General features: G+C 39.6%; 1 protein-coding gene across 1 annotated transcript; it reads right to left on the bottom strand.

Moving 5' to 3' along the window:
• Positions 1-400: 400 nt before the first annotated feature.
• Positions 401-26,048, bottom strand: LOC116891864 (zinc finger protein 2-like). Its single transcript, XM_032893264.1, has 6 exons — positions 25,934-26,048; positions 14,635-14,877; positions 14,036-14,162; positions 13,475-13,555; positions 3,795-3,904; positions 401-3,377 (listed from the first exon to the last, which is right to left on the bottom strand). The coding sequence occupies exons 2-6, from the start codon at positions 14,647-14,649 to the stop codon at positions 1,437-1,439; spliced, it is 2,274 nt and encodes a 757-aa protein (XP_032749155.1). The 5' UTR covers positions 14,650-14,877; positions 25,934-26,048; the 3' UTR covers positions 401-1,436.
• Between the last annotated feature and the right edge of the window lie 412 nt (positions 26,049-26,460).

Genomic DNA, 26,460 nt, shown 5'->3' with positions numbered 1-26,460 from the left:
AATACTATGGTTCTTTGTAGCTGTCTTAGATATCCTTATATGGTACCCTCCCTCCATGTTGCCTCCCTCACCCTTCCCTTAAGAAGCCTCCATTTCTGTTTCCCCTATCAGATCACTAATGTCCCATGACTGTTTCAGGCATTTTTTTATAATGTGACCCTCCTTCCTCCTGTATTTACTTCCCTCAGGAATCCTCTTTCCTATGTCCACTACCAGATCACTTGTGCTGTGGTGTTCATCTTAACAGTCCACATTCACTCCATCGCACATCCCTAAAAAGCCCCCAATTGCCCATTCTATTTTTGCCACATGTTTTTGTTAGAATTATCACTCATAAAGTGGCTAACATTAATGATACCTTCCCAGTATAAAATAGATACTCATTACCCCAAGGCAGCAGTAAACAAATACAAGCTCTAATTTATTTATTAGTATTGAGATGAGGAAGTTAATTTAATATTATACATAATCTGTAACATACATTTAAAGCTCAAATTTAATCGATACAATAATCTTTACATCAAAGGTATATCATATAAATTAAAATATCCTGTTCCACTGAAATGTACAAATATGCAACAGTCTGGGTTTTAGATGGTTATTAGAAATATTACTGTTACAAGTCTTTAGGTTTTAAGTTATTACTAGTTTAGTCAAGTGTAACATGACTTCTATACCATTTTTAGTAATTGATTCCAGAATAATTCTGTATGAAACATTAGTACACATGTAAACTGTTTTCAAAGAAATTGCTTAGTGGATATCGTATTTATTTAGGATTTCTATTGCTGTGAGAGACACCATAACCAGAGTAACTCCTATAAAGGAAAATATTACAGGGCAAACTTACAGTTTTAGAGGTTTTGTCAATTATCTGCATGTGGGAAGCATGGTGGTATACAGGCAGACATAGTGCTGGAGAGGGAGATGAGAGTTTTTTCATGGAGTAAAAGGAGGCAGTAAGAAAGAGTGTAACCTCAACATCCACCCCCAGTGACTTCTTCCAACAAAAAACCACCTACACCAACACAGCCACACCTTCTAATAATATCACTCCCTATATGTCTATACAGGCCATTTTCAGTCAAACCACCAGAGAGAATTATAGATGCATTTCTGGGTAAAACGTTTTCAAATTCATACCAGTGTAGGGCTTCTTAGTGTGACTCTGATATTGAGTAAGGGTTGAACATTGGTTAAAGGCTTCTACCCATACTTCGTATTTTAAAGAACATTTTTTCCTTGGGTGAACAATGTGTCAGATGTCTCATGCTTAAATTTTATGTGTTCTAAATTTACAGCCTGTGGTGATGTATTCAAAACATTCTTTACATTTGTAAAGTTTATTTCCAATATGGATTCCAGGATGATCATTAAGATCTGCAAATCGGGTAATAAATAAATTTCAAACATTCTTTCCATCTGTAAAGGTTCTCTTATGAATGGATTCTATGGTGTTTTTGGAGAGATGAGCCCTCGGCAAAAGACTTGCCACATTCTTTGCATTTGTAAGGTTTCTCTCCTGTATGGATTCTGCAGTGTCTTTGAAGATGTGAGTGCTGGGTAAAAGACTTGCCACACTCTGTACATTTGTAAGGTTTCTCTCCAGTGTGGATTCTGTAATGAATTTTAAGAGCTGAGGCCATGGTAAAAGATTTGCCACATTCTTTACATTTGTAAGGTTTCTCTCCAGTATGGATTCTGTGGTGGGCTTTAAGGGTTGAGCCCTCAGTAAAAGATTTGCCACATTCTTTACATTTGTAGGGTTTCTCTCCAGTATGGATTCTGTGGTGGGTTTTAAGAGTTGAGCCCTCTGCAAAAGACTTGCCACATTCTTTACACTTGCAAGGTTTCTTTCTACTGTGTATTCTGTGGTGGGCTTGAAGATGTGAGCCCTGGGAAAAGGACTTGCCACATTCTTTACATTTATAAGACTTCTCTCCCGTATGGGTTTTGTGATGCCTTTGAAGAGAATAGCTATTAGAAAAGGACTTACCACAATCTGTACATATATAAGGTTTCTCTCCAGTATGAATTCGGTAGTGGGTTTGAAGATGGGAGTACTGGGTAAAGGACTTGCCACATTCTTTACATTTATAAGATTTCTCTCCAGTGTGGGTTTTATAATGTGTTCGAAGACATGAGCTGCTGGTAAAGGACTTACCACAATCCATACATTTGTAAGGCTTATCTCCAGTATGAATTCTGCTATGAGCTTGAAGATTTGATCGTTTGGCAAAGGACTTTCCACATTCTTTACATTTGTAGGGTTTCTCTCCAGTATGGATTCTGTGGTGGGATTTAAGAGTTGACCCCTCAGCAAAAGACCTGCCACAATCTGTACATTTGTAAGGTTTCTCTCCAGTATGAAGCCTTAGATGGACTTGAAGAGAGTAGCCATGAGTAAAGGACTTGTCACATTCTTTACATCTGTATGGTTTCTCGCCAGTGTGGATTCTCTGATGAGCTTGCAGATATGAGCCCGTGGTAAAGGACCTTTTACATATTTTACATTTATAAGGTTTTTCTCCATTATGGATTGTATAATTTTCTCTGTGGCTTGAGAACTGAGAAAAGGACTTTCCACATTCTGTAAATTTGCATGGTGTCTCGCCAGCTTGAAGCATCTTAATTCTAGTGAGGCTGGAGGAACTCCTGAAGCACTTCCCGGATTTCCTATATTTTTGTTGAACAAATGATCTTGGATTCCCAACAAGTTTCGAAGGAGGGGTAAACTCTGGTCTATACACTTTGTATTTCTGAGGTTTCTCTCTAGTGTGGCTTGAATCATTTTGAGTCATATTTAAATAGAAATCGAAGGATTTATCACTTCCCATAAACAGGCATGGTTTTCTTTGAATATTATTTACCTTATCCCAATCAATGCTTGATGATTTGATACAGACTTTGCTGTACTTATCATATCTCTGTCTGTTAACTTCTCTGCCAGCCCTAATGTCAGTACAATGACTACAATTTGAGGACCGATTTAAAATTTTACCCTGCTGATTGCTTGTGGATAGCTTCTCTTGGCTATAGTTCTGCTGGTGCAAAGGTGACTGTGTGCACTTTCCAGAGACAACCCTACATCCATCATTATTGTAACAATTCTCCAGAAAACAATTATTTATCTGATCATCACTAGGAGTTATATCATGTTTATAGATATCCCAGACGTCATTACCTTGGTAAGTAATCTCTGTAAACTGATTCTTGTGTTTATTATCCAGGTTCATGGTAAGGCCTTTATTATCCTCATGATATCTGTGGGGATATTCAGAAATACTCATCTGATGATGTCTTTCATGTCCTACTGGATTCACATCCACAGTCTTATGTTGATTTACAATGCAGTCTCTGTCATAAGGTAGATTTACCTGTTAAGGAAGTTGTAGAGAATTTTCAGTCAAATACATTTCACTGTGATAATATTGTATGTGTTTTTCTGTGATATTAATCCCTTCTTCACAGAATGTTGAAATACTGCTTAATCCCATACTGCATAAACATATCTCAAAGGCTCGTATGTACACCCCTATATGTTACTTCTCAGTGTATTCACACTTCCATGAAGAGTAAAGTTATGTTTCAAAAATGGATGTGAACATTTTCCTAGAGGAGCCCCCCCACTGTGAGTGTGGAAGTGGCCCAGAGTGAGCTGTGTCAGGAGGAGACGGCGTTTCTTTATCTCCCCTGTCAGGAATGTCAGCAGTGGGTGTTGCTTACAGATCATTTCCACCCTCACAGAATTCATGCTCTTCACTGTCACCTCTACCTTCCCAGAACTTCCTTACATGTAGCTCTCCAAGGCTCTTCCTTCCAAATTTTCCTGATCCTTCTCTCTGGACAGATTCCTGTTGGCTCTCTATTTTGAACAGTTCCTTGTTATGAAAGCAAGACTGGGCTGGAAGAAATGAAAGAAAATCATTTACTCACTTTGTGGACTTACATGAAAATAACACAGAAACACGATGCAATAAAGTACACAGATACAAGAACTGTGCCAAGATGATCCTACCCAACCTTCAACTCTTCTACTATCAGGAAACAAATGTGCTCAACATGACAGATGCAAGAGGATATCACATGGAAACATATCATACAATTTGTAATAAATGGAAGTGCTGGCCTTAATTCTGTAGTGCAACAGACAATTCATACAGAATTGTGTCACAATGTAAAGTGAAATTATTACTTGATAATAAAAATGGTCTCTTCACTTTGAAAGTGAATTATGATATTGAACACAAAATAGATTTCTAAACACACAAGGAAAATAATTTAAAAAATGAATAAATACACTATATGGTTATTCTTGAATTGAATCGTAGTTGCAGATTAAGCCATACTTTTCAGAACATGTCATTTTATGCACTACACTTGAAAACAATGAGTAAGTAAGAGAACAAAGAGAATATGTAAACAAATAAAAGCTACAAGGCCACAGAATTTAGTGGATGCCAAGACACAAGTTTCAAAATCTCCAAATAGTACTAATTTTTAGGACAGTCCTTTTTTTTTCAGATACCTAGACTTTAAAAAAAAAACAAAACAAAACAAGAAAAGCCCTTTGGTGTACAAATTACAATTTTCAACCACACTCAATTTCAAAATAACATATAAGAAAGCAGAGATTATATCTAAAAATATGCATATTATTTAAATATAATTTTAACTGAAAGAGAACTATATTTCTTTCCCCTTCCCATCCTCCCTAGAGCTCATCCCAAACATCCTCCATGCAACTCTACCTAGTGCTATCTTCAAGATACCCTCCTCTTTTATTATCAGGTTCTTTTACATACACACATACACACAAACACACACATATGCATAAATATTCAAATAAAATCTTTTAGTAAGTCTTTGTAGCTTATATACATATACATTCAGGGCTGGCCACTCTGTATTAAACAACTAATAACAGGGCTCAGCCCTGAGAGAGGCTAATTTTCCATCTCTTAGCAGTTATTATTTATTTAGTTCTTTGGCTAGGACAAGACATACAGATGATATGAATTGGAAACAAAAAAATGGAAAGAGACTTCATTTCTGGAAGTAGGGAAGTCAACACAGAAAGAAAATGAGATTGTCTGACAGTCCCTCAAGTAAATAGTTTTATCCTATTATATATATAAAATTTAATTTAAATATATACTTTACTATTATATATTATATAACATAATATGTTATATTATTATGTTTTGGTTTATATTTGTGTGAAGTTCTACACAATACATATGTGAGATATATAAACTTATGTCACTTGGATTAACAATAGTCCCCAAAAGAACCATAGACTGTTAATAACCCCAGTAGCAAGCATGGGAAACCTCATTTAAAAATTTTTTTTATATAATCACTACCTGAAAATAAGGAGGATTTCACTCTTTTTCCCTTCCCAATACCTATCCTCTAAAACTCCCCCAAGTTGTTTTAGGCCAATAGTTAAGAGTTCGACAGAGTAGAAGTCAGGGATGTACAGGGTGGACAACATGGTTTGTTCCTTGTGTTAGATGGGTGTGAACAAAATGGTTATCCTTGTTGATTCCTGATTTTACAGAGTCACTTTGAGGTTTTCTTCATTTAGAATTACTTGAATCTACATTTTCTGTAATATAATAATATTATAATAATATATAATAATATAATAATGTGTAGATATGATGCTCATTTCCCTAATATCTTACAGACATTTATCATGAAAGGATGCTGTATTTTTAAAGACCATTTCTCTGTCTATTGAGGTGATTCTGAGCTTTTTGTCTTAAGTGTGTGTCCCTCTTACTGTGTAAGAGATTAAAGATGTTTGTGTTCAGAGATTGGCATTAGGGAAAACTGAAATGTTCAACACATAGAATTGTTCCTTTAAATGGGGGGTGGGGCACATAACTTGCTATGAACCCATAACATTGGGAGAGAAGATGTGGATAACAGCCTGATGAAGTCTGTGTTGTGTGGCCAAGGCCAAGGATCCTCCACTCAAGCTTGTCTGTCTGTCTGTCTATCTATCTATCTATCTATGTATCTATCTATGTATCTATCTGTGTAAAACCTATTTTATGGGAGGTACCACAAGAAGTCAATCTACAGAACCCATCTTTATGGAGGATGTCACATGTGCTTTATGAAGAGTTTCGATGTTGTCATGTCTAAAGATTTATTGTGTACACGGGATATAGTTAATTATTACAAGCAAAAAGGTCACCGGATTTTGTTGTGCTTAAGGGTGCCTAAAAAATTATTCAGGGTCAGGCCAACAAAGTTTGAATCAACACCAGCTCTTAGTTGTGCGTGAACCAAGCTGCCTTCTTCCTTACCCTAGACCATTATTCTACGAGCCTAGGTGGTTGCAGAGACTCCTGCAACTGGCACACAAAGTGCAGGGCAGGGTCCTCATTGAAGGTAAGAACAAAAATATTTTTAAGCAAGTGGCTACTTCCATCACCAAGGAGATTTGCAAAGATGAGAGAGAAATAACATGGGTTCCTCTCAGTGGGCATGGCCCAGTATGGAATGATTAGCAATCCCTTCATGAGGAAATATTAAATATTAAAACAGCCCCGACTTCTACTATGAAAACAATTACAACCAGCCTATATAGAAATTTCAGCAGTCCTTGAAATTTCCCTATTTTTGTAATTCATGAAAAGCCAAACATGTATTTTGACTGTTACATGACCTCAGAGGCACAAATGCTACTGTAAAAACAATGGAGGCTTCCCAGCCAAGACGCCCATCTTCCTATGATTCCTAAGTAACATCGGAATTAGTATCCTGCCTAATATTTAAACAACAAATTATAAAGATAAGAAGAGGGCATACATGCTCGCCCAGATCATCACACCCTGGGCTGCATTTGGCCATCTCAGTTTCAAATTCATTCACAGTGAAGATTGATTTTTGCCGTTGCCCAAAACCTTTTTACACTAAAGGAGACACAGTTTAAAATATTAAAAATGGAAGGTTAGAAAATAATCAATGAAAAGAAAAAGATGTCCTCCAAGCATCAGGGAGATACAATATTTGTGCCTTCTCAGAAAAACAAAGTCCCAGATGGCACCTGCTCTAATGCCTGCAACCATGACACCGGCCTGAAGATCACCAGACGAAGAAAGCATATGAAGAGACAAGTCTGTAAAGAGGATACAACCTAAGAGGAAGAATAAGTAGGTGACCTGGGAGACATCAAGGACACAAAACCAAGCTCTCACATTTACTGACTACATTACATGTTAATACTCAGCTTGTCAATGAAAACTCCATTTTTTTTTTTGAGTCAGGGGTGGGGAGCATTTGTGTAATAGGAAATAGTATGATGTTGTTTTCAAATGCCAAGGATTGTTTTTATTTTTTTTTTAAGTTATCAATTCCAGGAGTGATTATCTATATACTAATACAAGATGAATTATGACTGTAGAATTAATAAAAAGACTAAAATCAAATACATTAGCAGAAAGTACCAAAGACATGGGCAAAGTAAGAACTATCATTTATTTTTTTAAAAAAAAAAAAGAGTTAATATTGATTACTTGTTCAAGTATAATCTTGGTTGTCTATAATTTTCTGGCATGAGTTATTTTAATGTGTTAGATTTCTTTCATACTATTGATCATCAAATTAATGACCTCCATCAAGAGATAAAATCTTTCAAGTGACCTTTGAGAAACCATTGGGCTTAAGCTATCCCCTTTCCTTGGTTCTATTAGATGTTCACATAATTCTATTACATTTGCCTATAAAGACTAGCCCTGAAGGCAATGTATTCAACCTTGGCCTCTATTAAAACCACAATTTTCTCTTTAAAAACTAAAAAAAGGGGAATATATAGGAGGCAAGGAGATCTTTCTTCTCATAGATAAGGACTAGGGGAAATTTCACTGTTATATACACAGGTTGTTCCTTCAAAGAAAGGAATGTATAATTTGTTATCCACCTAGGAGGCTGGAGGAAGAGGAGGTAAATAGCCTTGTAATATCTGCAATCTTATGGATAAAACCAAGGGGTCCTACTCTTATTATAAGCATCCTGTTCTCAATAAGTCTATAGACCCCATCCTTATGGAAGGGTTTTACTGCTGTGAACAGACACCATGACTAAGGCAACACTTACAAAGACAAAATTTAATTTGGGCTGGCTTAAAGGTTCAGAGGTGCAGGCCATTATCAAGGTAGGAGCATGGCAGCATCCAGGCAGGCATGATACAGGCAGAACTGAGAGTTCTATGTCATCTGAAGGCTACTGATAGAAGACTGACTTCCAGGCAGTTAGGGTGAGGGTCTTAAGCCCACACCCACAGTGACACACCTACTCCAACAAGGCCACACCTCCTAATAGTGCCACTCCCTGGGCCAAGCATATACAAACCGTCACAGTGACCCACTTACTTTACAAAGAGCTCAATATAATTACATCTGATCTATATTTACCTCATTTTGTATTTATTAGTCACACAGGATTGAACAGATTAATTTTAACTAGGAAAGTGTTCACAAATTTTACCGTGCTTAACTGAACCTAAAAATAAACTACTCTAGGTCAGACTCCTAAAGTTAGAATCAACACCCTATTGTAGTTGTATAAATAACAAAGTTAATTCTGAATCATCCCAAGTATTCACCAGTTCATATACGCAAAAGAACACCTGCATTTTGGGAGTCAGAATTATATTACTAGATTCTGGAACATTTCAATAGAACCATGAAAATAGCATTTAGTTTTGATTGTTGAACTAAAGCGATGGGATTTGAATTACTCCACATATATTCCCTGACTTACTACCTACCATTCCTAATTCATTGACATCTGTATAAAAAATATGCCAGAATTCAAAATAAAGGGATTGCTAAATTGGCTCCCTTTGGAAGCCATGAGAGAGAAACTTCCTCAGGTGTTGGTCCTGGTGGTTACCACAGTCTCCTCCTCTGGATTGTACATACATTCCCCCAGCCTCTGCTTAGTTTTCATATCCTCTCTGCCCCACGGGAATCTGAACCCAAATTTCTGTTTTACAAATATTTAATTTTATATATGCATGTACAATACTCATACATGAGTGTGTAGGTATGCATGGTGTGTGTGGCAGCAGACAACGTCCACATTTTACCTTGCTAGAGGCAGGATCTTTCTTGTTATTTGTTGCACCAGGATAGCTAGCCCTCCACCTTTTGGAGATTCCCTTATCTTACGTCTACTTGCTTCATAGGAATAATGCTGAGATTATAGACATGTGCTACTGGGGCTGGCATTTATAGTGTTCTAGGGAATTCCATCTGAAGTTGCTCATTCTGTGAAACAAGCATTTTCTAAACCATCTCCCAAGCATACAATTTCCTTCTTTTAAGACATTTAATTTATGTGAATGTGGAGGGGTGCGTTGTGTGTGTGGCACAGTATGCACTTGGCAGTTAGAGGAAATCTTACAGGAGCTGGTTCTCTTCTTCTACCATGGAAGTCCCCAAAACTCAACTTAGGTCATCAAACTTGGGAGCAAGTGCTTTTGTCCACCCACCCTGCCCATCAGTCCACTATAATCCAATATGGCCTCATTGCAACTTGCTGGAAAGACCCCATATCACAGAAATTAGTTCATGCTGAAGTGATTCATTAAAGGAACTCTAAAACAATAAAGAGATTTTATTTTATTTATATGAGTACACTATAGCTGTCTTCAGACACACCAGAAAAGAGCATCAGATCTCATTACAGATGGTTGTGAGCCACTGTGTGGTTGCTGGAATTAAACTCCGGACCTTTGGAAGAGCAGTCAGTGCTCTTAACCACTGAGACATCTCTCCGGCCCCACCCTAAAACATTAAATATGTTCACAAGCTTCCTCCTCTGCAATTTTCGTTTCACACAAACCTTAAGAGCATCATATAAAAGACTCAACAAAATGTTTATCACTGCCCAGACCCCCAGGAGGAAGTTCTCTCACCAACTCTGCTACCTTGATGATTCTTAAGAAAGCTTCCTGATACAAACGAGTCTCTCCATTATCTTTGAGAGTTATTGGCATACTATGGCTCTCTTCTGTCTCTGGTACTCTTTTGTCATGTGTCTATCATACACTGAAGATGTCTGCTCTCATGGTAATTAGTCACCAGGCAGAGAGAAGACATCTTAGGAGCAGGGCAGAGAGGAAAGGTCCTCTTTTAAAGAAGGAGTGAAGCATTCGCATTTTGGTCATCCTTCTTGAGTTTCATATGTTCTGTCACAACCATTTGTAATGGGATCCCATGCACTCTTCTGGTGTGTGTCTGAAGACAGCTGCAGTGTACTTATATAAATAAAAGTAACTAAATCTTAAAAAAAAAAAACAAACTCATAAAGCTTTCAAAACCAGTCCATAAAATACATGTAGCCCAAATTAAAAGTAGATCTTCCCACATCAAAAGAACCAGGTTTTCCCACTTCACATGATTTCACTAAGATAAAGCTCTCACAGGTGTAGTCAGCTGCATGGATATTACTACCTACAGTGGAAGAGCCTTCCGATGTCAATCATCAATCCACACAAATTCTCATAAACATAACAACCAGTCATTTTGATGAGGACATACCCTCAATTGAGACTACCTCAGATGACTGTAGCATTCAAATATAAGAGACTTTGGGGCCATTCTTATTCAAATGACAATCATTAGCCCCCATTGGCTTGTAAACCCATCATAATGCGAAAAACATAACTTTTACTATCATAATGGCAGTCAGTCCAATCTCCAGAGTCCCTATCATCTGTAAAAATATCAACAATGTTTAAAAGTCCAAAGATCAAACTCTTTTCTGAGACTTGTGGCAATTTCTTAACTGTAACCTGCTGTGAAATCAAACTCAAATGCAAATCACATACTTTCAACAATCAATGGCATAATATATATAATATATGTTATATATTATACATTATATATACATATATATAATATATATATATTATATATACAATACCATTCCAAAAGGGAAGAAGGGGATCATAATGAGGAATACTGGACCTAAAAAGGAATGAATATAAGCAGGGAAAACTCCAAATTATACATTCCCACATCTGATGATAATCCACTATTCAGAATTCTAAATCTTTTAGCTTTGTTGACTGCAACACATTTCTCTCTGAGCCTGGTTCCACAATAAGTCTGCAGCTCTCTTCAGCAGGTAGTCCACAACTCTAGCATCTCCAACATCTTGGAGTTTCCAACACATCACAGCCTTCAACTCTACAGTTTCATGCAAAGGCTTCTCTGAGGGGTCTCCATGTAGAGACACCCCTAGCACATACCAGACCTCAGTAGCTTTTCCCAACCATGAAGGGAGATTCCAGACTGCCTTTTTTGTATCATTGTCTCTAAAGCCAGCATCACATGGTGCAAACTGCCACATTCTTTTGCTTGCTAGAGCTGGAACCTGGCCTCTTGTTCAAATAAATTTTCATCAGCTTTTTGCTTTCTCTGCTTAATCATTTCTTTAACTCAGTTTCACAAGTCAGAAGTCATCATTCCCTCCCTCCCTTTTTTAGCATGAGGCTATGACTTAGCACCATTATATTTCCTGGTGCTCCCTTTCTTATCTACATTTCCTGGTGCTCCCTTTCCCATCTAATGTACATTTATTATTTTTCCTTGCTCAGGCCTCTCACCTTCATTATTGCTATGCATTACAGTGACCACAAATTCTAGGTTGTCTTGAAATCTCCTCTGCTCTTGCCATTAAGTCAAAGTTCTATAATTCACCCTCAGAGAGATCTTAGAAAAAGGGCATAAAGTAGACATATTCTTGACCAAAATATAACAGTAACTGTCTCTATAGAACTTACTAATATGCTTCTCAGACACCTCTTGAGCCAGGAGATCATAATCTATGTTCCTCTTAGTACCACTGTGTTCCATGCTCCTACTAGTATGACCAACTAGGCCCTGCATATCAAATTCAAATACTTTCCTAATCCAGACCCCAAAGTCTACATTCTACCAACAAGCAGCTGGGTAGGCCTATAACCCACTCTTGGTACTAATTTCTGTTTTGCTTATTGTTCTGTTGAAATGAAGTGTTACTATGAACACAGTAACTCTTATTAGGAAAGCATTTAAGTGGGATTCTTTACAATGTGAGAAATTTAGTCAACTATCAAGGCAGGGAACATGGTGGCATATCAGCAGGTATGATTCCGAAGAAGCTGAGAATTCTACATATGGATTCAAAGGCAGCTGTGAGAGTGACACTGGTCCTGGCTTGGGCATTTGAAGTCTCAAAGCCCATCCCCAGTGACACATTTCCTTCAAAAAGGCCACACCTCCTAATCCTTCTCAAGTATGGCTATGCCCTGATGACTAAGCATTGGAATACATGGGCCAATGAGAGCTATACTTATTGAAACCCTCAGACATGGTCTAAAGATACCTAGGTGAGTAGAAACAGATACACGATACTGTTGATGAGACCAAGAACCTGAGACTAGAGTGCTCATAGGCCCTATGTACCAGATACTAGAATTCTGCTAAATGAACATGGCAAAGAATCCTACTGACAGGCCATTATACACACAGATCTGTGCATCCCTCAACCCTCACCAGCAAAGGTTAACATAACCACCCACAGCCAGACAATATGCAGAGAATGAAATATGTTAGAGCACTCAGACCTATACAAGCAGTCGTTATCCCAACCCTTCAATCAAGGATTTAGGGCCCATGCATAAGAGGAATCAGAAAGACTATAAAGGTAAGACGTGCTGGATAACTGTAAAGAAAAAGCATTTTCCAGACACATCAGGACTAATGACCACATATACTCACTAAGACTCTGGCATTCACAAGACCTGTACAAGCTCAGGAATGAGAAGCTCACAGCTCAAAAGGGAAAACAAGCAAAAACTCCTACCACTAGCCAAACACGTATTTGAAAGTCACAGATTCTGTGAAATGGGAAAAATTATTCTTCAGTGGAATGACATTGGGTATATTAACCACATTTCCGAGAATGCCTCATGTGCAAGAGCATTTGACCAATAGAAATCCAAATCTTTGGTCTTTTATGATTTTTCAGTCTTGTTTTCATGTTTGAGAAAGAGGAAGAATGCACATAAGAGAGAAATTATGATGATGGGTCAGTGTGGGTGAGGGCAAGTGGACAGGAACATGGTGAGAGGAGAAAATAAATGAGAAATTGTGTTACATAAAATTAAAAATATATAAATAAAAATTTAAGCAAATATATCTGTACTGGCTCACTGCAGAAAAATACAGCATGTAGTAAAAAAACAATAAACCCACAAACATTGCCAAATTGGTACTATAATATTATATTTTAACTCAACACCATTTGGATAAAATGAGAAATAAACAATTTAATTCCACTGTGTATTACAGTCTGGATACATTATATAAGTATCATCTAGAAAGGTGATAGGCTAATATCTCTAAAAGTTAGGATTACTACTTGAATTAGAATTGCCACAAGACTTTGATTCATTCCAAATTACCTGGCTCTATGTCTTTTGCAAAGGAGAGTTCTTCCTTTTGTTCAAGACAGGTGAGTAGCTCTGGTTTTGATACCGAAAGGCCTGTGTATTAGAAGAGGCAAATGACATCATTTTACATTATGTTCAATGAAGTTGTGTCTCAACCACTGGATTGTACACACTGAATAAGAGGAAACAGAATGGAAGATCCACAAATGACTTTCTAATTGTTACGTCCTGAAACATATTTTAGACTTTTCTGAAATCAATACATTTAAGATTTTGTATATATTTATTCTCCTTTAAATTCCCACATGAAAAAAAACAACTGTTAAAATCAACTCTTTTGTGCTACCAAATGTCAGATACATATAAATGCACTACTAAATTGGAGGATTTTCCTAAATGTAAACAAAAGTTAGAGTGATTTCAAATGTTTCTATTAAAAAAAAAAAAAGACAATCACCACTGTCTAGGACAGACTGAGAGCTATGACTCAGACAATGAACAGATACAAATAATAAACACACTTGATAGACACTGTAGCATCAAGTAGAAATCACAAAAGAAAACTATTCTCACCCACAGAGACCAGGATGCTGTAGATCTCCAACATGACATCTCTATACAAAGTCCTCTGTCCAGAGTCCAGGCATTCCCACTCCTCCTGGGAAAACTCTATAGCCACGTCTTTGAAAGTTATCAGACTCTGAAATGAAAATGAACATTTCCTCTTATAGCCACTGGTTTGGTCATTACTGAGTGAATGAGAGTAAAGTAACTACAAAAATTTGTTTTGTTATCAGTAATCAATATACATTTTCCTAAAGTTAGGATCTGAGAAGGAAGACATTCTGACTTGTCTACAAAGATCTAACAGACCCTCAGATGAATGGTTTAGGAGCAGGCGTAGCTCCTCGGTGATCAGTAACCACCCACATCCTTCTCGGTAGCAGTTAGTATCTACATTCACCTCTGATATCAGGAAGTTTGTAAATATTTCAGGTCATGCCTTCCTGGAGAGAAATAAAGAGTGAGAGAGAAGAGATGGAAAAACAAGTGGGTGCCCACAGGTGAAAAAAGGGTTAATACAGAGAATTATCAGAATAATGAAAAAGACAAAAGAGGTCAACCATAATTACAGGGCCCGCGTTAGTCCTATCTTTAGGGAGTTGGAGGACCTGGTGACGACCCATTTCTGTTATCTCTTGGAGCCTCCTTCAACTGGGTATGCTGGGTCCACAGGATGACATTGGGGACCTTCACTGCTGGAGAGGTGGTGAGGACCAGAAGTTATGGGCCTTTCAGTGTTGGATCCAGGCTCCAGGTTGGGATCCTCGTCACCCACATAAGGACATCATGATGGAAGTGTGGAAGCTCAGACATGGGTAAGGGCACAGCCACTTGAAACATCTGTTTAGAATCTATAAGGATTAAGGAGAAAAGGGTTAGTATTTCTACTTCATGAACTTCTCTACATGGGGGCACACCTGGTCTTCCATAGGCTGGCCCAATTGTTACTGGTCTAAAGGACATATTTAGTTTGCCTTTCCAGGGCTTTGGGACCTCTAGGCACAATGTAGTTTACAATCAACAGTGGACACTCTTCCGAAGATTATCTTAATATTTCACATTCCTGATGCTATTCTGTATTTAATGGTGGTAGCACTTCTACCTCCCTGCTGCCACACCCGCAGTCTGGAAAGCAGAAACTGAAAATGACTTCACTTGATACCCTGTGGCACAGGACACACTCAGAAACCATGAGTGCCTTCAGAGAGAGAAAATTTAAGTTTCTCCTTTGCTACATGGAGGTAGCCGCTTCTTCCACCACGCAGTGAATGTTTCTCTATACCTGGAAAGGTGGCTGCATGACCACATTTAACACAGGCTTGTCGGCTTTTAAAATGGAGGCTGAGCACACCTCAGACACCCTAGAGACCCTTTTCTCATTTTCTATTTGTCTGAGATGCTTAAGTAAAACAAAACCAATTTCTCTATTTGGGAAAATGGCTAGAATATGTAGGCTTGCCATATAATGGCCTCTTAACAACTGATACCACAGTGGAAGCACCATGCAGGCATTAAACACAACACAACACAGCACCACCTGCCAAAAACAAAGTCAAAGACCTAATCCATCAAAGTCCTTAGTGCAGGGAAAGACTAAATGCATCTTTCATTTTTGACTTGTGTAGTGAGTTCTGCTTCTGTTTAACTGTTTTTGCTAACTGAGATGTCGACAAAGAATGTGGTTTTGGGCTTAAAAACTCACCCTGAAAAAGGGTCAGGAATACACTTGGATTCCAAACACCCAGTTAGAGTCATCAGATGGCTAATAAAGGCTTTCTATTGGTTTAGCCTGTGTCACAATAGACTTCTCTGGTGGAGAGCACACAATAGAACAGCTAAAAGTATTTCTCACACTGGCAATGCAACCTAGATGCCTTGGAACTAGAAGCCTGCTTAATCATGGTGGGTGATATTATTGATGTATTCTTGAATTGGGTTTGTGAGTATTTGATTGAATATTTTTGCATCAATGTTAATAAGGAAAATTGGTCTGCAGTTTCCTTTCCTTGTGGAGTCTTTGTGTGGTTTGTGTATCAGTGTTACTCTGGCCTCACAGTGTGAGTGTGGCCATGCTCCTTCTGTTTCTATTTTGTGGAATAGTTTGAAGAGAATAGGTACTAGTTGTTCATAAAAATTTTCGTAGAATTCTGCACTAAAACCAACTGGCCCTGGGCTTTTTTGGTTTGAAGTCTTTTGATAGTTACTTTTATTTTCGTAGGAGTTTCTGAGGACTGTTCAGTTTCCTCAATCTTGATGTAACTTTGGTAAGTGGTATCTATCTAGAAAATCACTTGTTTCATTTAGATTTTCCAATTTTGTGGAGTACAAGCCTTTGAAAGACAAGACATGGCTGCTCACTCTCTTGCTATTTGTCCAACATAGTACTTGAAGCTGTAGCTAGAGCAGCAAGACAACTAAAGAAGATTAAGGGAAAACAAACTGGAAAGGAAGAAATCAAAGTATCACTACTCATATGTGTTATCATCCTATACATGAGTGACTCCAAAAATTATTCCAGAGAATTCCTACAGTGATAAACACTTTCAGTAAAGTAGCTGGATACAAAATTAATTAAAAAAACTCAATAGCCCTCCTGGATACAAACAACAAATGAACTAAGAAAGAAAGTCAGGGAAACAACACCCTTTACAATAGCCAAAAATAATACAAAATATCTTTGTGTAACTCTAACCAAGCAACTGAAAGACCTGTATCACAAGGCCTTCAAGCCTCTGAAGAAAGAAAGGAGATAAAATATCAGAACATGGAAAGAATATCACTTGCCACACCCCCTGGCCTTCCTCTTCCCTCTGCAGTGTGCCCCAGGACTAAACTTAAGCTAACAGCTATCACGCCCTGCTCAACCATAAGACATACATGCCACATGACCAGGAAGGCTGACCATAAACTTTCTCCATCCTGTTTCTCCAAACCCAATCCTCAGGGTCACCCCTAGCCATTGTCCCCTCACTCCTCTTCCTCCAGCCTCCAACAAAAATAATCACTCACGATGAACATACCAGCTGAGCAAGCCAATAAAATAGACAACAAAAAGCAATGCATCTCTGAAAATCCAGAAAAGAGACAGAAACCAAGAAACAAAACACCCTCGTAACAAAAACAAACACCTTGACCCATAATCCCCCAAAGCAGATGCTAGCACCAAAACACAATCAATAACAGCCAGGGCAATATGTCTCAACCAAAGCTTGTAAAAGGAACCAAACAGAAGCCATTTTGAATAAAACTTCCATTTTTAAATATAGGTGAAATAATGTTTAAGCTCCCAAGACCTCCCTAGGTAACTGACTTCCTGCTTGGCAGGACTACAAATGTATGTGGATGACTGACATCCTGGGTAGCAAGTTGGGACACGAATGCTAGGCAAATCGCCTTGCCACAGTTGAATAAAACAAACAACAGAAACATGGTGTAGCACAAAGATATGTTCCTAACAAAGTCCCCTATATCTAAATCCTGATTGGTGGACTGAAATTTGACGAAGATGTTAGTGGTTTTCAAACTTAAAAGCTCTGTAACATTCTGGCTTAAAGTCCCAATGCAGCTGCTGGGTCTGTTCTGCATATTGATGAATCCGTAGTAGCGTGATTTCAATAAATTTGTCATGTGCATCGACCTGGTGTTTTGAGTTGTGCTGGATCTATCTAATCAGACCCCATAAAATCACAGAGATCTACCACAATAGGCCCTGACTATTCCAACATAGCTGAAGCAAAAGAAAAAGATCTTAGAGCCAATTACAAGAATATAATAGAGCTCCTTAAAGAGAAAATGAATAAACCTCTTAAAGAAATGCAGGGAAACACAGGCAAACAATTGGAGGAAGGGAATAAATTCTAATGCCCAAAATTAACCTGCAAGCCCCACCCACTCAAGGACCAAGTAACATCATGGAATGCTGGGAGTTGTAGTTGTTAAAAATTAACAGTCTCATTGGAAAAAATGGTGAGCAAATGGTTTTGTCCATAAAAGCCCTGACTACAGGTGTCTTGGGGCATTCAGCAGTGTAATAAAGGGAGTGGCCCTGACCAAAGTCCACCTTGGTCAGCATTTAATAAATCTTCTTCAAATTTGGCTCAAAATGGTAGAACTGGGTTTCTCTGGCAAATAATCTCATGTTTAACATTATCCCTTAATCAAATCCTGGTGGGTGGCAGGGAACAGTTGAAGAAAACAAATAAAAGTGTTCAAAACCTGAAACTGAAAACAGAATCAATAAAGAAAACAAAAACTGAGTGAATTCTGGAAAGGGAAACATTAGGAATGCAAACAGAAACTACAAAGGCAACCTTCTCCAACAGAATACAAGAGGTGGAAGAGAGAATCTCAGGCACTGAAGATACTATAGAACAAATGGACCCATGAGTCAAAGCAAATGGTATTGCTGACCCAAAAATATCCAGGATATCTGGGACACTATGAAAAGACCAACCCAAGAATAATAGAGAAAAGAGAAGAATCCCAGTTCAAAGTCCCAAAAAAATATTTTTTAAACGTTTTATTGATTCTTTGTAAATTTTACATCAAGTACCCCAATCCTACTCATTTCTCTGTTCATTCAAATATACCGTCTTCCCTTGCAACCTCACATCCAAAAGCAAATACAAAGGAAAAATACCAAAAGGAAACAAAAATATCTCATTGTGGAAATTATAGTGTGTCATAGTATGTCACATGGTATACCGCTTTGTTGACACAGATATACCTGCACATACATGTTCATTGCTACACATTAACAAAATCACAGAAGCAAAGTTTCCTAGCCTAAAGGAGATACCTACATTATTACAAGAAGAGTAGAGAACACCAAAGAGATTGCACCAGGAAAAACATAAACTTATCACATAGTAATCAAACACTAAACATACAAAACAAAGAAAGAATATAAGAAACTACAAGCAAAAAAGACCAAATAACATATAAAGACAGACCTATTAAAATTATACCCAACTTCTCAACAGGGTCTCTAAAAACCAGAAAGTGGAAAGAGGCATCCAGTCAAAAGAGAAATACTTGAGCTATTAGTTGATTGTATAAACTAGATGGGCATAACTCACATTTACTGCACATTTTACCCAAACAAAAAAAAGAATATAACTTCTTGGTATTTCACTGAACTTTCTCCAAAATTAACCACATACTTGTGTTGTTGTAAAATATAAAAATAAAAGAGTATTTGTTGTCTTTTACCCCACTAGGTCCGCACCTCGGTGCCCCAAGATATCTGCTAGATATCTTGGCGGAAACACCCCTGCCGCGCACTTTCCTACACTCAGACCTTCACATAAAAGAACACACAACACAATAATCTTTGACCCAATTGATAAGATATAATTGGCCACTTAAATATACAAAGCCCAGTACCATCCATCCCTTGAGAACATTAATAACAACCTGTAAACACACAGAGCAGAATCCTAACATCACCTGACATCTTGTCCTGCCACAGCTTCTCCGCCCCTCTCTCCCTCTGGTCTCTCCTTTCTCTCTGTCTCCTCATCTTCCTTCAAACTTATTTCCCATCCATCCTTCCTTCTCCTCCAATGATAGGCCTCCTGCTATCCTGTACCTGCCCCCCACCTGTACTTTACAAATTCAATGGAGAGGTGGTTCTGGTGAAGTCACCTGAGTTCTGAGTCCTGGCTAGGCAGCTGTCCTTGGGGCAGTGGAATTAGCATCAACAGACAGGTAACTTCAGGGCAAACCACAACATACTTGGGTACAAAGTAAGTCTTTAGAATACAAGAAAACTGAAGTACTCCTGCATCCTATCATACCACTATGGATTAAAGTTGGAAAAGAAAGAGAATAACAGGAACAGAAAACTTACTAACCCACGAAAACTGAACAACTCCCTGTTGAAATAAAAAATGGGTCAAGGATATTTTGGTGGTGATCCTAACCTTTTAGTGCCTGAGACATCTCTCTGGATTTCCTTGGGAAAATGAAATAGAATAGATTTTGAAGGTGAACTAGGGGGTGGGTGGGATGAGAACAAGAGGTGTGGGGAGAGTGATGGAGGGAGAGGGTACATGGAGACTACTACTTGGGGAAGCCTAATGCTATGAAAATTCCCTAGAAATTATGGGAGTAACCCTAGTGAAATCCCATAGTAATGGGGCATATGGAGCACTAACAAACCGTCTTCTACAACCAAGCAAGGCTACCAGTGGTGGGACTGGGACACCAATCCAGTCACAAAGGTTTCAACCCACAATCTGTCCAACATGCAGTCTTTCCTGCCTGCAAGATGTGCAGGGGCAATGCAGACACTAAACTTGTGGGAGTGGCCATTGACTGAACTATCTTGAGGTTCATGCCACAAGAAAAAGCCATGACAGACAGTTCCTGGATAGCTAGGAACTGGGCAGTGGAGAGCCCAGAGACCTAGGGTAGAACCAAACATGACTGGAAAAAGAAAATCAAAATCAATGAAATGATTATTAATAATACTCTGCTATACTCACAGAACAGTGACTAGCTCAAATTCCATCAAAGAGGTTTCCTCCAACAGCTGATATTTGCAGAGGCAAACACTCAAAGCCAAGAAAGGCGGTGATGTCAGGGACCGGACGTCCGAACTAAGCAAAGGTAGAGCCTTGCCCTGAGCAGATTCCTGAGAAGGGCCTGACCTTTTCAAAGAACTTGTCCCCGGAAGACTGTTGCCTCATTGTCTAAGAAGAATATCTTGCAGTTTAATGATTCACCTTAATCCTGTGGGCACTTCCCAGTACTCCCTCTGCCCTAAGCTTCAATTCCTGCTTCAGAGCTTTAAATGCTGTACATTCCTCTCAGTAAACACACCTTGACAAGGAAAAAAAAAAAAGATGGATGAAGCAAAGAAGTGCAGGCCGACAGGAACCGGGTGTAGATCTCTCCTGAGAGACACAGTCAAAATACAGCAAACACAGAGGCGAATGCCATCATTAAACCACTGAACTAAGAACGGGACCCCCGTTGAAGGAATGAGAGAAAGGATTGAAAGAGCTTGAAGAGGCTTGAGACCCGATATAAACGTAAATGCCAACCAACCAGAGCTTCCAGGGACTAAGCCACTACCTAAAGACTATACATGGACTGACCCTGGGCTCCGACCTCATAGATAGCAATGAATATCCTAGTAAGAGCACCAGTGGAAGGGGAAGCCCTTGGTCCTGCCAACATTGAACCCCCAGTGAGTGTGATTGTTGTGGGGAGGGCGGTAATGGGGGGAGGGTGGGGAGGGGACATCCATAGAGAAGGGGATGGGGAGGGGTTATGGGGATGTTGGCCCGGATACCAGGAAAGGGAATAACAGTCAAAATGTAAATAAGAAATATCCAAGTTAATAAAGATTAAAAAAATTAGAAGACAAATCAAAAGTATTAAGTAGCTTTGTGGCTTCCAAGGATTTTATCTTGAGCATTGTAATGATATTAAAGCTGAACACAGTGTTTTTAAAAAAAAAAAAATGGGTCCTTATTCATAAATGATGACGCAATTTCATTATCAGTAGGCTGTTTTTATTTATAAAATCAAAAGCTTATAAACACTGCGGGTTATGCATGCTGAGGAGAATTTATCCTGAAGAATACAAAATGGAAAACAGACAAAGGCAAACAGGTAACATGCTTTTCACAAGAGTTGACATTGACAATCATTTGAGAAAAGGAAAACAAAGCACTGTAAAAAGGGAGGAAACAGGAAAGGTGATGGATTCTGCAAACCAGCATTCCTGTAAGAACAGTCACTGTGTCCACTCCCCATGCACAGAGAGTATACGTTTACCTGAGAACAGGGCATCTACCATTACCCTTCTGCTTAGATCTTTGCAAGAAACTGCTTCTCAAAATTTCACCTTCCTGATAATAATCTGGATTTGAAGCCAAGAACAAACTCCCACCTCCTACTATACTCAGAGACTGGAAAGGAGGAATCCTATATGAGCTCACCCCTTGCCCTGAAAGAGAGTAGATGTAATTCCCCACAAGGTCCTAGAGGCAGGCCAAGCCTAGGGTTTGCCATTTTGGCATTTAGGTACCCTGATTTGTAAGCAAGAGGAAGGACTACAATGTGGACCTGTGCAGGTGACTTGACTTGCGATATATTACACATGCAGACCTGCATTTCCAGAGAGCCTGAACATGGCTATCAGTCAGACACCCAAAGAACTTTTCCTTGGTTTATGTTTCCCTGGGGCATTTGTATAAAACAACATTGATGCTTCTACTGAGAATAACTAATGAAATCTGCAGCTTAGCAGCAGCTGAAACTATTTCTCAATCTGGGTGAAAAATCTAGATGCTTAGGACCAAGAAGGAGGAAATCAATGTTCCACCATGGCCTCCACTGAGGTATTCTGTTGGGTTTCCGTGTCCCAGCCTAAAATATCATATGCTGAAACACTGCAGTGAGATTCATGAGTAGATTCATTCACAAGTTTCCTTTTCACAACAACATTGCTTCTCCTGAATGCACTGTCAAAAGCACATGAGACACATGAGAAACAGAAAGCGAAATTCATACCAAAACATGAGATCTCAGTATTGTAAAATACCTTTGCTGTTAAGATACATGCCCAACCTCCATCTGCCAACATCACTGTCCTTGTTGGCACTTCAACATCTATTAAAAGATAAATATTTTCTCATGTTTGAGTCTTCTTTGCAAAACGGGACTTCATTAATTCAATTGCACCAAGAATGCAATGCACAGTACTGAGAAGTGACTTTGTGCATCATTCAGACACCACACATACTTACTCCCATCAATCCCAAAGTCGCAGAAAACTGGTAAGTTTTAAATTATTACGAGTAATAAAGACTCATAGAATTTTAAGAGCTCAATACTGTTCCTGAGTATAATCAATTCCTTGAGTTAGAAATGAAAGTGGAAACTTAACTTTAAAAGGCCCTAAAGACAAACTGTTCCAACACCGTCTCATAGGAAGCACGTCCAACACAAGGTAAGCCTCTACACCAACGTCCAGCTTTGCACCCCAAGAGACTGTCAAAAAGGAAAGGTTAGCAGCCCCCAGTAGGAGGAAGGAAATAAAAACAAACAAAACAACCTCTCGGTGGGCAAAAAAGAAAGACCCAGCATTTAGGGATTTTGGCAGGACTATAATGAGAGCATCCGTGCTCTCCTGCAACACAGCTAGGCTTCCATTACTCAGAGTGAAGGCAGGAAAATAAACCCATATTAACTCAGAGTTTTGGTCACAGTCATTTCTTGGGTAACTGAATTTGAAATAATAGCTACTAAAAAGACATCTCTGAAGATTTAATGGCACCACTATTAGACGCATGATGTCCTCTCCTCTCTGACTCTACGGTGCCGACTCCACGCCCTGCAGAACGCACGCTGTACTCACTGAGGTTCGGGGAACAGTCTGCTCGGGCCATGCAAAGAAGGCACCACACACCGCGTGCCAGGCTGTCACTGTGAGTTTCAACACCACACATGATTCGATTTAAGAGACAGTTTTCCTAACCTGACTAGCCCCCAAATATTTGAGACAGAGACCTATTGATTTATTCAATAAGCTTTTAATCAGAATAACTTAGCACAAGTTTTAAGCCCCTATGCTACCTCGCTACTTCCCAGCCACACTCTCTGAGTTACTTGCATTCGGTCTCTGCTTGGCTCCTTGATGTACCTGGGTGTCCCCATGGAGAACCCCCTTGGTGAATCGTGCCTGATCCCATAGCAACAATCTCCTCCTTCCTCTACCTCATGGCCCTTCTTCCCTTGTACCCTCACCTGCCGTGTGGTGAGCGCCTTCTCCCTGCTCTTCTCCCTGGGACCCCTGGCTCTCTGCACACTCGTTTGAGTTAATTGGGGAGCATTCATTACACCACATTGGTATAGGAGATTCTTCAAAATTCATGACCATTCCCATGTCTGGGCTTTAATGAGATCTCAGCACACAGAAATCAGCATCTGAATACGCAGTGCAGAAGACCAAACCTCAACAACTTTTAATTTAAAATCAAGGACAATGCATGTTAAAGACACGTGTCTCTGGACATGTTCCCAGAGCTAATCTAGTTTGATTTATAGACATGAAGCTGGCAAGCAATGTGTAATTTTGACAAACTTGGGCTCTCCGTGCTTGAACTAAATGCTGTCTGTCTTCTCATAATATGCTTGGCAAAACTGTTGTAGTAAGAGAACAAAACAAAGTCGAAAACGATGGCTCAGAGGTTAAGAGCATTTGGTGATCTTACAGAGGTCCCAGGTTCAGCATCCACATGTGGCTCACAACCTCCTGAAACTCTAATTCCAGGATCTCAGATCTCCTCGCTTCTCTGGGCACTTGCCACACACTTGATGTGCCTATATATATCGAGTCAAACCCTTATGTACATAAAATAAAAATACTTAAAAATGAAACATTATATATGTCTTGTCCTCTTTGGCTCTGACTCCTACTCTGTGCTGACTCTAACCTCCTTCATGCCCAGCGTGGTCTCCACAATGCAGTCATCCCCCAGCCTCTGCATGGAGAGTGCTAAGATTACAGGACAGTTGTGTGCTGCCACAGCCTGCCGAACTACTTTAATACATAACTCTTGATTTCTAAGCTTAACCTCACATCTGAACACCAGAGATGGACATGGGGACACTGGATCTCTGTACACCAGAGACAGACATGGGGACATTGAGTCACTTTAACTATTCTTCTACTTAACATGAGCAATGTATGGAATCTCATCCTCTGGCTTTCTTTCCTTTTTTTCCCAAAAGGTGTGTGAGTGGGGAGGAGGGGGAATAATTGGAGAAGGTAGTCACTGGGGAGAAATGTTTTAACAGCCTACTCTATTATTATTATTATTATTATTATTATTATTATTTATTTACTTTACAGGGATGTTTTATCTGTCTGTGTGCACACCAGGAGGACAGAAGGGAACAAGGGATTCCTATGAACTGTTCCTGGCAGCTCAAAGCCACAGTGTGAATGTGGGTGCTGGGAACCCAACACTGCTCATCCACATCTCAGCTCCCTCCCTCTTTCCGCCCTTCCTCATCACTGGTCTCTACAGGAGACATACTAGTTGAGGCTGGCCCAGGCCTGTTTGGATGCAAAAACCTAGGTTTCTGACCTAAAACCTCTTTAGATCACCTTTCTGTTCCCTTCCACCAACCCCCTGCCCTTCCTACATCCACGGGTCAGAAGGACAGGCCAGACTACTGACCTAGCCACACATCTGCTACGGACCCCAATAGTTAGGTAAACTCGCAATAGAAATTGAATTCGGTTTAGGTTTTTTTTTTTTTTAATCCCCTTTCTGTTTTCAGCTCCATGTAGGAAATATGACACAGGGAAGGGAAATGATCAGAATGCCTGGTGTCTAGGGCAAACACTAAGCCTTATATCCCAGCTCAGATGACTGGGACCATACTAAATAGCTTACCCCGATTTCCTGGCTTTCACACAGGTCCTTCTATTTAATAGAAACAATCTGTTGCTAATGCTGCTTAGGCTGATCACAGATACTGTGTCCTTAGTTTGGGCCAAACGTACATAAACTCATTTTCCCGTTTTCTCTTACTCCTTGAAGTGTTTCTCCTCTCTCGGGCCAGTTACCAGCTACTTAAACAATAAGGGACCAGAAAACAGCGCGGTCACCCTCGCAAGCACCGCGGTTGCCTTTGCAAGCACCATTCATTGGTCCCAGGCTCGGACACTGCAGCGCCCAGGCACTGGGTCTTGCCCAAACTGTGTCCTAAATACGAACGACGTGGCGAAATCCTACAGCAGAACACATGGGGAAGTGGCAAAACAGACGCGAAAATCCCGCAAGAGAAGAATGAAAACAGGGCTGATCTCCACCTGCAGCCCTCAGTCAGCACAAACAGGGCAGGACAGCCCTGTTTCCTGCTAGCCAGGCCACCACTCACCTCACGCCGCACCTCACCGAGCCGGCACAAACTCCGCCCGCAGACACCCACAATTCCAATGGTCCGTATCAAAGCACACGCGCTGTCTTAGCCACAAACTCCTTAGCGACCCCAAGAGGGTGTGTCCCCTTAGGTCACTTCCGGTTGTTTTGTAATGGTTAGCACAGCCTACACACCTCCCACTTGTGGTAAGGCGTGCATGCGCGCTACCACTGACAGAGGTAAATCTTACCAATACTTATTATGGTTCATCTAGTGATTTTTGTTCTCTCAGAAAGTACCATAGCCTCATTCACGCTCCAGGGAGGCCACCATCAAACTGCCTCAGTTCCTTACAACCAGACAAGGCAGAAGGAATGTGATGCACTGAAAGTCCAAGGCTGTCTCACATGTCCGGGGCATTTGTATCTATTTCTAGGAGGCTATGACATCGTAATCTCCTAAAAGTACCATTTCTAATTACGTATAAATTTTTATTAGATTTATGTCATGTGTTTTGCCTGCATATACAATTGTGCGCCCCATGC

The sequence above is a fragment of the Rattus rattus genome, chromosome 2 (assembly GCF_011064425.1).
Source record: "Rattus rattus isolate New Zealand chromosome 2, Rrattus_CSIRO_v1, whole genome shotgun sequence".
In the NCBI taxonomy this organism is placed as follows: Eukaryota; Metazoa; Chordata; class Mammalia; order Rodentia; family Muridae; genus Rattus; species Rattus rattus.
The sequence above is the reverse complement of the archived record's forward strand: the minus strand, read 5'-3'. Positions and strand labels throughout refer to the sequence as shown.